This window comes from Drosophila persimilis, unplaced genomic scaffold (genome assembly GCF_003286085.1).
Source record: "Drosophila persimilis strain 14011-0111.01,24,50 unplaced genomic scaffold, DperRS2 tig00000606-arrow-arrow-pilon, whole genome shotgun sequence".
NCBI classification, from domain to species: domain Eukaryota; kingdom Metazoa; phylum Arthropoda; class Insecta; order Diptera; family Drosophilidae; genus Drosophila; species Drosophila persimilis.
Window position 1 is genome coordinate 641,413 of NW_020825324.1, and position 13,186 is coordinate 654,598.

At 44.1% G+C, this 13,186-nt stretch overlaps 1 protein-coding gene across 1 annotated transcript; it reads left to right on the forward strand.

Moving 5' to 3' along the window:
* Window positions 1-9,325: 9,325 nt before the first annotated feature.
* On the forward strand, window positions 9,326-10,798 carry LOC6597261 (paired mesoderm homeobox protein 2). Its single transcript, XM_002022419.2, has 2 exons — window positions 9,326-9,839; window positions 10,203-10,798. Exons 1-2 carry the CDS (start codon window positions 9,633-9,635, stop codon window positions 10,788-10,790), a joined length of 795 nt encoding a protein of 264 aa, XP_002022455.1. The 5' UTR covers window positions 9,326-9,632; the 3' UTR covers window positions 10,791-10,798.
* Window positions 10,799-13,186: the final 2,388 nt, after the last annotated feature.

Sequence of the window (13,186 nt, forward strand, 5' to 3'; positions counted from 1 at the left end):
GGTAAACAATGAAAAATTCTGTCGCTGTTCATTGTCTCCTGACGAAAACTTGCGAGACGAGCAAGAGACAGGCGGACAGAGGAGCTGAAAGGGTGTCTCTCGAGAAAGGGATAGTAGAAAAGGAACAAACATATATTTCGTTACTGTAGATGAAGATATACGTAAAAGTTATTTTCTACTTTTGCCGTAGAAAATGAGACAAATTTCTAGCAGATTCGCACCAAGGGGAATGATCTATAGGAAAAGAAACAGAACCACAGATCCAATCTTATGATCCGTCCGCCCTTAAGTAAGCCCAAAGTAAAGAAGAAATGATATATCTGAAATTCAATTTTATTAGAGGATCTTAATCCGGGGAATAAGTAGCCGCCTGTGATGCTTTGATGATTCTGGATCAAGAGTAAAAAACGGGTCTAAAGCACTGGATGGAAATTTCCAAGGCATTCCCAATGCCAACACAGCATCCAGATGTCAGATGTCGTGTCAGAAATGGCTGGCCATTTAACGCCCTTCCTTAAGGGTTTCATTGGCTCTTCGAGAGGCAAAGCACCTCTTCGTAAGACAAGTACTTTGAGTGCCCCCTGGTGCTGTACGAATGCATGATCTAAGAAGAACTTTCGGGTAAACCAAGGGAGCAGCTTATCCAGTCTGGACAGCGAGCTGCCACTTATTTTCCCATGAGATCAGTGGCCTTGCCTTACCCCCAGATGGACGCGGTGGCAACCTTTGGGGTCGATGTGGGGTTGAGTCGAACCGAAATCAAATCAAAGGGGTAAACGCAATGATGCAAGGATACAAAAAGTATGAATACTTCGGTGAAAACCGAACCAGAGAGTCCAGTTGCTAATTGAATTAAACATTTTTTGGGGGCAAGCGGCCAGCCAGGCAATTTTTGTTTTGGCCAATAAAATTCGGCACATCGGCACACTCAATCGAAAATCAAAATCAAAATCAAAACTGCCAGCAAAATGCATTTGCATTATTGCACTTTTCCGATGCAGCAGGGCGGCTGCAGCTGTTGCAATGCCAATGCAATCAATATAATTGATGCAGCAATGGAATCCAGCGTCTCTCTGTGGCTCCTCCTCCTCCTCCTCCTCTCTCACCTCTCGACCTGGATCGCTGCGGCGCTCCCCGAGTATATTCCCATTGAGACCCCCAAAGGCCAACAAAGGAAGCAGCAGCAGCAAAAAAGTAAAGAGATTTACATATATAGATATATGCATGTAGATATAGGATTTATTTGTGCGCATTTCTGTGTTCTTTTGTGCATTATAATTTACAAAATTGATTTTGCCAAAATGAATTGAAAATCTGTTATTTCCGCACCAACAAAAAGCCGGACAGGACCAGACAGGACACATTGATAAGTGGAAAAGAGCTGAAAATGAAACGCGTATGGGGAAAATCCCACAGTCGATGCTTTCGAGAATGCTTTAAGAAAATGCATACTCGTACTCTCTATCTGGATGGATCACCTTGGACCTTTATAGTTCACCAAGCAAACTGGGCATATTCTTGCACACCGTTAAGGTAAGGAAACATTTATATGTATTTCCCCAAGTCGGCCACTGTAAAAACCCAGGAACATGCGTTTCCCACCTCACCTTCACTTCTTGAATCTACCCATTATCTACCTCAAAAAAAGTTTGGACCGACATTAAGCGATTAGCGGGTGTTCCCACCCAAGCCTTCTAAAATAAATTCAAACGGCCTCAGGACTGGTGACCTGTTGCCACCGTGTAGCAGAAGCCTGGCCAAATATTCCAGCCGAAGGTTAAGGCGGTAGCCGGGAGGGGGGGATGTGAGCCCCCCGCCCCGAGCTCACTTGGACCTATGCATAAGAGGTCCGTTGTGTTGCCGCATGGGCATGTGCCCCTTCTCGTTGCCTGAACCGTGAGAGCAGAATACTGCAGGTTAAGGGCAGTCCCATCCGGAGGCTTGGATGTATTTGGTCAAGGTCCCTGGTTTGATTTCGGACAGGTCCGAAATGTCCGTGAGGAAAGCGGCCCCGAGAATACGAAGACGACGATTTCCAAGGGCTGGGCAGTGGCAGAAGAAGTGGGGGACCGATTCCTCCTCCTCCTCGTCGCGACAACTCCTGCAGAAGTCGTTATGAGGGATTGACATCAAAACATCTTCTATCAGACACTCCGGGACTTCTATCCGCAAGATGTTGAAATGAACAGAAATCGAAGCAGCAGTTGCAAGTGCAAAAGGGAATGGTCCAGGTGCACGTAGAACATCATATCCCAACGTATCTAAAAACAAAACTCCAGGAAATATTCAATACCATGCTCAATTCTGGTACCTATCCACATAAAAGGAGATCAGTAGTAGCAAAAGCGAGACCTGTAGCTCTGAGTTTCTAGCCCGCCTTTAACCAGACCAGCTCGGATCAAGAGTTTGGCTCTACACCGACGGCTCAAAAAGAGCTGATGCCACCACCCACGCCGTAACTACTATTGTCGTAGGAGGAACTCTCTACAAAGGACTATATGTAATATGCTCAGACAGTCTATCGAAAATATCAGCTTTACAAAGCTCACCAAAAATCACGGCTCATTCTCTGGGCCCCCAGCCACCAAGGGATCCCTGGCAACGAAGCTGCCGACAGGGCCGCTACTGATACTACAAATCCAGCTACAACTTAATGAAAAGAAAAAGCATGGGGATTCTTCAGGCTCTTCAGATAAACCCCTTCCTTCTTTTCGCTAACCTTAAGACACGGGCATGCGACCCACACAATGTACACATCAACACCTACTGACCGGTATGCCACGGTCTCCCTGTCCACTTTGCGGGTATTCCCTTTGATTCCTGCCGAACAGTACAGAGCATTAGGGCTCACCTCTTTGGATCTCAGAGCTCTTCTAACTGCTAAGAAAGGGTCAGAACAAAATATGCCACTTTATGAAAGAAGCAAATCTCAATATATAAAGGCACTGCAGCCCTAATTTGCAAGTCGAAGGCCCTAGCAGCTAGTCCTTTTAGTTAAGTATTGTATGCTAGATTCACTGAGTACGTGACATCCCTGGATAGGTCTCTCTCTCAAGCAACTCAATCGGAAGCTTCCACCGTTCCTATTTTTACATTTTCCACAGAAGATTCATGTGGCTCGATCATATGTTCCATTCCGCTGTCTCTATTGGCTGTCCAAAGTGCAGTAGCCTTAATTCCGTATAATTCTCGTGCGTCATTTCACAGATTATCTCATCCTTTCTTATTTTTATAGGCATTTTATTGTTTTCCAAGTAGCGAGGGGTCTGTCTAGTTTTTCAGCTTGTTTTAATCTGCTAGTACCATTTGGCTTTCCTTTTTGGGCAATGAATTCCTATCAAAATTCTTTACAATTCTAGTTTTGTTTCATTCTATTGGATTCGGTTTTTTCTGCATATGATTCCGCACTTATTGCTGCGTTTCCCAATGTTAGTTTCGTGTTGTTTCATTTCAAACGTTCCACTTTGATCGTAATTTCCTTTTACAACTTCCTGCTTTTCATCCGTTTTCAACTGTTCCATTTTGATCATAGTTTCATGACTTCGTTATTAATTAATTTCATATTTTAGGTGGATTCTGCTTTCGCAGTTCCCGCTAGCGCATCTTGACTTTGTCTTGGCCGTGGCGGTCCTTTCCGCTTCCCTTTGCATCTCGCCTTTTTTCCCGCTGCATTTGCTGCTCTTGTTGTGTGTGTTTTTTTTCAAATTACTTTTTTTCCAACTCATTTTCTTTTGTGAAATGCAACCGTGCCTCCACCGAGCGCAGCTCAGAGTTGAGTCGTTGCCTGGCGTGTTAGCGTTGTTGTTGTTGTTGTTCTTGCTTGGCTGCATTTGCAGCATAAATTCAGTTTTCATCTCCCTCTTTGGCTGGCACATCTTCCCATCCGCCATCCGCCATCCGCTATACGCTATACGCCATACATCTCCTCCAGCCATTCCCCCATTCTCATTCTCATCTCATTTCGTTTCATTCCGTTCCGTTTCGTTTCGTTTTCGTCTCCGCTGACAGACAGCTGTCATGGGCGGCAACCCTGGCTCGGCGGCGCGCGGCTCATTCCCGGCTCATTCCCCCCACCGCTCTGAAAAATGACATTGTGACTATGCAATTAGTATTATGAGAAACATTTTCTCTCATCCCGTTTCCGCTTTTTCCATTTTTTCCCATTTTCGAGGCGCCTAGACCACGCCTCCACTGCCACTGCCACTGCCACCGCCACCGCCACACTGCCACTGCCACGCCAGATGCCCCATCCAAAAAGCCCGAGCATTACTCGGGCAGCATCACCGTGTGCTTTTGTGTGGCGCTGATTATAATTTTTGTGTTTTTTCTTTGCCCCTCCATCTGCCTCTCTTTCTGTGCCTCTGTTTATGGTTCTGCTTCTGCTTCTGTTTCTCTCCCGCTCGTGTTGTTGCATTTGGGCGCGTGCAAAAAATGTAATTAACTTAATGATTTTCATAAGCGAGACTGGTGCCAAGAGGCAGCCTTTGGAGGCAGAGGCAGGGACCCTGGCAGGGGAGAGCTGTACTCATTATTGGGGCAATTAAAATGATTACAAAATGCAACAGAGATGCAGATGAGAAAAAAAAATATAGTGATGGTTGGCCCGGCCCGGCCCGGCCCGGCCGCCTAGTTTTATGCGTGCCACCGTGCCAGGATATGCGGCATATTCTGGGCTTGGGCTTGGGCTTCGCTATGTTTTGTTCTCCTTTCCATTCTATTCCTTTCCCGTTTTTGTTTCGCCTTTTTTCCCCCATTGCATTGACAAATCATAATTAAAAATTCCAATTAACTAGCGTCTTTGGCGGCAGAACAACATCAGAACCCCAGAACCCCAGAACCCCGAACCATTCCCACATCTCACGAACCACAGCCCACATCCCACTGCCCACAGAGCAAAAATCTTTTTGACGCGACAATCATTCTCCCACAGAAGCAACGAAACAGCAAAATTTCATTGTTTGCTTTTTGTTTGTCGCTTGAACGATTGTAGGGCTGGGTAAAAGTTCGGGAACATCCATCATCCGTTCCGTCAGTGGGATGGATATCTATCCGCTTCCGCATCATACCAATAGATTTTTAAATGAATCTTCAAAATGGTAAGGCTTTCGGTCGTTGGGGAAATATGTATGTTAGGTCTGTGGTAGAACTCAATGAAATTCGAGTTCCGGAAGATCAGAAAATATACCAGAAAATATACCAGCAAATATCCCAAGAAATATTCCCAAAAATTCATATTTCTTTCTTCTTTTCTCTCTCTCTCCTGTGGTTATCAGTTTATATGTATATATTATTATTATCTATATAATAATTGTTAATAAATAAATAAAAATATGATAATCGTAGATCTGGTGGACCTATTGATATTATGAGTCTAATATCGAGAGATACAAATAATAAATAACAAAAATAAAATAAAAGATATAACCTCTGAGTAACACGATACTTTTTACTATACTTTTTGTTGACTTCAAAACCGCCAAATCTATGGAATGTTTGATTTTTTGTTTAGTATATCGTAAACTAGTATTTTTCTTAGAAAAAAAAACCCGATGTATTCCACAAAAAGATGTCCATCAGCCATCAGACTTAATTCAATAAACATTTACCACAGATAATATGTGCAGTATGTAATATCAATAGCAGAAAATACAAAAAAAAACATTGCCTACTTTGGGGCGGCACATGATTATGCACCGGATGATGCCCGGTAGACGCCATTTTGTTTTGTATTTCGGGCGCAGAGAGGCATATTAAATCAAAAAAATCTTAAATAAAAAGCAACAATGGAAAGGAGGGGGGAAGGGCAGTAATGGGACACCACGGGTCGGGGTAGGCAGGGGAAGAGCGCGCTAAAATAAATAATTAACAGCGGCAGCAAAATGCTAGAGCGAGACAGGGCTTAAACAATGGAGCACACACATACACAAACAAACAGCCACACTCCTCAAACAGTCACAGCCACACACACACACACACATGTACAGGAAGCTAGTGAAAGACCAATCAGCGCGACAAAACAATGGACCCACACATACTCGTGCGCACAGCGAGCGAGTGAGAGCGAATGAAGGAATGGGAATGGGAATGGAAAAGAATAGAGCACCGAGTGGGTGGAAGATGGGTGATTTAAGCAGCCGCTGGGGTGTGGGGGGATAACTCCACCCCGCCACTGTCTCCCCCACTCCTATGCTCAGGTGGAAAACGCGTTGCCTAATGAATTCCAACAACAGAGAGACAGCATCAAATTACAAAATTAAAAATGGCGCTGAGGCAATGCCAGGAAGCGAGACCAAAGAACAAGAGAAAACACACAGAAACAAAGAGGCAGTGAAGCAAAGCAACGACCAGTAGAGGGACAGAGAAGAGGGGGCTAAAAGAACAGTCAAAAATAATGCCAAAATATATTTATATTAATATATATGGGATTACAAAAGGTACTCAAGTTAGTTAACAGCAGGGGACTGTACCAAAAAAGTAATCTATTAGGAGGGAACACGCTGAAGAAAGTGCTAGAGCGGGACACGAACGACGACTCTTTATACGAACAAATATTAAATTGCAGAACTTTCGTATTGTATATCGTAGATTGTACAAAAATGTCCAGCCTTTCAAGACATAAGCCGAAGTATGAACCTCGACGAGACGTTGCCAAAAACAGAAGTGGACTTTGAGCTTGGCTTATAAAAATGCACGACTTTGCGAATTGATTCAAAACCTCTACATATACTGAAAAAAATCAGTTTTTTGTGCTAATATATTATATAATATATATATTATAAAACTTAATTTTTTGGTAGGTGGTATTCACTTTATAGTTAATGAGATTATACTTGTGTCAATTGGTCAAATGAGTAATAATATGAAGGCTATATGGAACTATATGGAAATACTTTTTACTAACTTGTAGTGTTTATTGGATTATTTAAAACAGTAAAAGTATTTAAAAAATACGTGTTTTTTTACAGAACATTCAAATCCGTTTCATGGGAGGACAGCTGATATTATTTACCGTCCGAAGAGTAGGAAAAATAGTAACTATCCATATATTTATGCTGGGCGTTTAGAGCTATCCAATTCCTTATTGAAGTTCCCTTGTTATCCAATTGAAGTTGGTGTCTTACCGTCTTGACAGTATCCATAAATTTGCTTAAGATATCCGCAACAAGATCATCAAATATCACTTCTATAACTTCGAAGTAGTGGATATCTACATAAAGTAGAAGCCCGGCTTTTTTTGTAATCCCTTTTTCATAATTTCAATGAACCTGTCAACGCTCCCTGGCTGGTCGTCGTCGCTCGTCAACGCTGTCAGCGCCCCCGCTCCTGTTCTGCTTGTTATCCCTGGTCAACCCTCTCACACTCACGCACACACGCACACACGCACACACAGAGAGACAAGCCACCCACCCACACAAAGACACACAGAGACAAGGACATCATCTGGTCTCGCTTATGATTGGCTTCGGCGCAAAAAGAAAAAAATGAAAATGAAATAAAGCGCACACAAAAACAGCGAAGCGAAGCGAAGCGAAGGTGGTGGTGGATGGTGGGGTAAGTCGGGGTGGGGTGGGGAAGGAGTGCCACGCCTATTCTTCATAAATAATAAATAAATATAATTTCCAGCGCAAGCGCAGCGCAAAAAGTAAAACGGAAAAGCGTGTGGCAGTGGCAGGTGGCAGGTGGCATGGGGGCCGGAGCCGGAGCCGGAACACAACACAACACAATACAATGCAAATGCAAATGAGAAAATTACATCCCTTCATTTGTTTAACACACACACACACACACACACACACAGAGAGAGACGCAGACAGAGAAAAAGAGACAAGGATGTGCTTGCATTGTTTCGCTACTCCCTCTGCTGCTGGTGCTGGTGCTGTTGCTATCATAATCATCATCAGCTGTGGTGGCAACCTCATTTTCTTATGCCCCATACCACCCTCTCATCGCCACTCCACCTCTGTGCCACAGGGTGTTGCCTTATTGTTCTGCTGCCGACGTCAGTGCCGAAGCCTGTCTCTCTCTTTCTCTCTTTCTCTCTTTCTCTCTCTCTCTAGCACTGGTGCTGGCACTGCCACTGCCGCAGCTTGTAGCATTAAGTGATTTGAATTTTATTATTCACAGGTACAACATTCCAAACACAAAGACAACTTTGGATGGGAGGTGGGGAGGCGCCACAGTGGAGCAAGGCAAGGGTAAATATACTTTTATGGTTCGGTTGTACTCGTATGTGCCCACGGTCGGCTGTGCCTGGGAGCTTGAAAGTTCAACAACAAAGTCCAGCCCTGCAGATCGATCGTACCAAATCGATTCGCTGGGATTTATCAATCATCAATCTCATTACATTTTATTGCTCGCCCAAAACGGACCAAAACAGGTATAGCCATTTGTACTGTATTGGACCCCGAAATGCCTTTATATAGCTTATTCTACAGAAGGTTTCCAACATTCTGGCATTCATTTCTCCTGTTTCCCAAAACTGTCGGATATCTTTGGCATGCTGCCACTTTTCATTGATCCTAAGGACACGGTGCATGGCACAGAACTCATCTAATGAAACAGCACGACGTCCGCTGCACACAGGACTTTCCTTCTCTTCCCACACAGACACACACACAAACTCACACACACACAGATAGCGGAACAACGCTTATGAGGTTTTTGTGCTTGTGCCGTAATTTTAACGAAGTCAAAACGAGAAAACAATAAACCCCCGACGCAGTCACAGAAACAAGAGGAGAGCAGCAGCCGAATGAACACGAACGAGCGAATGAGCGAGCTTTTGGTTCGGAGGCTGCGCAGCGTGTCCCAGGCCAGAGGGAGATAGCAATGACGGTGTGGGTGGTGGCGTGGGTGCGGGCAGCCAGGGAGCCGGAGAGCGAGAGAGATGTGAGGCCCAAATGTTAATTGCATTCAAGCAATCCCGTTAAACGCATTTTAATTGGCACACCTGAAGAGAGCCAGAGCGAGAGAGAGAGAGAAAGAGAAAGAGGATGCCGCTCTAATTAGTTTTCTTTTCTGAAGAAGTTTCAAGTGTTTTACGAGAGAGAGAGATGGCAAACATAATTAGTTGTGGCTGGGGGGCTCGGGGGCTCGGGGGAAAGCTCTCTTAATTATCACAACTACAAATGCAACGAAGAGTCGCAGGCGCACCATCGAACCGCCACACACACACACACACACACACACACACACACACAAAGATTAGCTAGAGTCCTGTCGCTGCCTCTGCCTCTGCCTCTGCTTCTGCCGGTTCCATTCGCTGCTCTGCTTCATAAAAGCCACAGACCACCGACTGCATTTCAACAGTCGCTGCCCAAACGTTCAGCAGAATACACAGCCGACTCCTTCAAATCTCTCTCACTCTCTCCCTCTCTTTCTCGATTAATTGCCGTTACCGTTTTTTGTTGCTGTTGTTGTTGTTGTTGTTGTGTCGCCCACTGGCGGGAGTTTGAACTACTGTGCGTCCTCGCATCAAATTTTTTTCACCTGAGTGCCGCGTTTGTGGAAAAAGGTCCCAAAAACCCATCAAAAACCCAAAAGAGAATCAAGAAGAGACTCTCCGGAACCCCAGCCAAAATCCAAAAGTCCAAAAACCAAAAAAAGAAAGTATTCCGAAAAATCACTAAACTATGGCTGGACCATTCATATCGCCGTTGCCCGGCGATCTGCTCACAGAGTACATGTTCGGACGGAGGCGGCAGCGACGGAACCGAACCACATTCACGCCGCAACAGCTGCAGGAGCTGGAGGCCCTCTTCCAGAAGACCCACTATCCCGATGTGTTTCTGCGCGAGGAGGTGGCCCTGAGGATCAGTCTCAGCGAGGCGCGTGTTCAGGTGAATGAACCTCCCAATAATGTTGTCCTATCCTACGAAATGTCAGAAGAATCCCTAAGCACTTGCCTTCATGGAGAGGGAGCACCCTCATACATATATAAGTACATTCACTTTCATAAAGATTACGAGAAAGCAATTTTCTCCATAAATGATCTTCATTCACGTTTTTATTACATTATCTTTTTGGATCCGAGAAAAAGTTAATTATTTTAGCACTATTCCTAATAATAGAGCAGATTCAATTGTGTAGAGGTCCAGTCTATCAAGATTTCATGGGATTTTCTTACAGGGATTTTGTAGGATCCTTGAGAACAATATTAGGATTACCGAGTATTATTGTTTAACCTCCCATGTATCCCTCAGGTGTGGTTCCAGAATCGTCGCGCCAAATGGCGGAAGCAGGCGCGCCTGCAGCTACTCCAGGATGCCTGGCGGATGCGCTGCCTCAGCCTGGGCACGCCTCCCGTCTTGGCCGGTGCAGGAGCGCAGTCAGGAAGTGGCAGCAATCGTCCGCCGAGCCAAACGGCCGAGAATCTCTCAGCCGGAAAGGACTCCCATGCGGGCAGCGACTTAAGCGCCAGCGGGGATGCGGCCAACTTCACCATGATGCATCCGGCATTCCAGCATCAGCAGCAGCAGCAACAGCCGGGGCAGGGACAGGGGCAGCCCCATAGCCAGGACAAGCTATCCAAGACCTACACAGAACTGAAGCTGTACAAGGAGCCCGCGCACGGAATGGATATGGGCGGGATGGCTGCCCTGGCCAGCAACTCCGACGACGGCTCCGATGGCTCGGACTCCGAGGAGATCGATCTCACATCCGGTGCCTGCATCGACTTCTCGCAGAGCAGTAAACTCCAACAGCAGCAGCAGCAGCAGCAACAGCAGCAGCAGGGGGCAGGACTGGCTGTGGGGCCAGCGGGGGTGGCGCCAGCAAATGGCGTGCTCTAGATACTCATAAGCATATATAAATATATATATATATATATATATATGTATGTATAGCAGTGTATATATCGGACATTTAATGTGCATTTTATCCACTGGTTCACATCTGTTTCCATTTTTTGTTCGTTGGTTTTTGTTTTGCAATAAAAGTGCAGTCTAAAATAATCCCCAAAAGATGTACCTAGCTATATATAATACTTATAGTAAGTCGTATATCCGTGCCCGGAAACTTAAGTACTACGTACACACGGTTATGGGTATATGGATCCGGTTCTGCTCGGGAATCTCGACAAAAGCATTCCTAATGGAACGAGAGGCCCAAATGTGAGTCCAAACTAATGATCCCTTTCCTAGGCAGATATCCATGGCCCCAAATAAAGGCATGTTAGACATTGCTAACAATTACAACTAAATAAAATTCCTTAATGCTTTTAAATCGTTCCAAAGTACATAAAAAAAACGAAAGCTTACAGACGAACCACTGCAATCAAAGAGCCAAAAATATATCAAAATCATTTGTTAAAAGGCCAACATATTAAGGTCAAAGTCTCCATAATAGTGGTATAAGACCATTCAAAGAATCCAAGCGAACGGCAGCAATGTTTCTTTCAACCGTCAGATCGTAATGTTGATACATGTTGGCCCAAGAGATCCAAGAGATGCAAGAGATGCAAGAGTCAAAAGTACTATTTATGCACTTTGTGGCTTATTCTTACGGATGAGAGTACGACCAATTGGCAAATGTGAAGGACGTGAAGGAATATTCTCGGAATAGGCCACGGGAATCCCACGGGTATTTCAAACTGAAGTTATAAGAGATAAGATATAATACCTATGATCTGGTTGAAGAGGTAAGGTTGTAAATGGTAAGGCTGTTATAAAAACGTTGTGGCACATCGCAGGGACAACAAGTCTGAGTAAGATTCTATATATTTTGGCTAAAAAGCTCAATTCATAGAGACATATGTTCATGTTTTACTAAATGGTTAAAAATCACACCTTTATAATAACATCAAACGCTGATTTCACTGTTTAATAGCATCCCTTATTCCGCCAGAATAAAGTTAGATGGATAGAACAAATTCAATGAATGGAACGCGAATCCAAGGCCAGGAAAATAAGGACAAGAAACGAATACAGATTGTAATATGAAAGCCACAGGGAAGACCAACTAAGACTAGTGATGAAATCAATAGAAATGGCAATAGTCATACATTTTGTTGTTATGCTCAGGTAGATGAAATCCTTAGCATCCTATCAAATCCTGGCAGCCTACATTCAAAAGCCCCAACAAATTAGGCTATGCAAAAGGCACAAGAGACCTGTGCATTTTTACTTGGGTTTTCAACACAAAAGAAAATAATATTTTTAAATAGTAGTTTTCACGAGATTTCCCAGCCGAAGTTGACTCCAGAGCCGAAGACCTCTGCGAATTCTGATGGAACGTTTCGCTTGCATGAAGTGATAAAACGTCTATATATTCAGTATTACCATGCCCAACGACTTTTTTTTTTGCTTTCTCAGAACCGCCATTTGCGCGTCGCCAGGGACTGTGTACATACTTTATCATTGGAATCTTGGACCGAAAAGTAAGTTAAATCTGCGCCTCGACAACGGCTGTGTTTATTGTTGTTGGATTCTGGGACCGACGCAGCTGCCCAAGGCATTGACGAAAAGACGAAGCCGTGTGGGCAGCGGCTAAAGATAGCCCAAAAGTAGTACAATCCCGTACCACGAAGTATCGGAGGCAACTTTTAATGGAATTTTTCCTTGGCCTTTTATAAAACACACAATAGTGACGGGCTCATTAGAAAAATCTTTTAAAGGCTTTTTTTCACGCAACATTAAAATAATCCTTTTTTTATATAGCTTATCTTATATGGTGGCAGGGCTGATTGCTTAGCGATCTTCATATTTGAAGATCCAAAAGCCTTTTTTTTCTCTTGGCAAAAAAGCAGACCTGCCTGTCAACGTTTGTACCTTGAACTATTTATATGCGATCGTGCTACTTTTAAAAAAGGTCATCATGCGCTTTCACTTTGTCAGCCCTAACTTAAAATTTTCTTGGCTTAAGCAGTCCAACACCGCTAAATTTAAGCAGTGGGCGTAGGTGTAGGTGTCGTTTTTGAAGATTGTCACATGCCTTACCATGGCACTCGCATTGTGTGTTACAACAACACCCACTTAACCAGAAGCTTTCGCAATGCGTTGGCTATGTGTTCTGATGAATGAATAAAGGGATATTCAAGTTTTTCGGTTAACACCACTGCACTTTTCAAAATCAAAGTAGAGATGGGGCAGCGACCGATAAGAGCTCGATAGTATCGTGAAGAGTAGCAAAACCATCGATAGTAGCACTAACCATACAGTATATAGATGTGCCAGTTCATACAACGAAA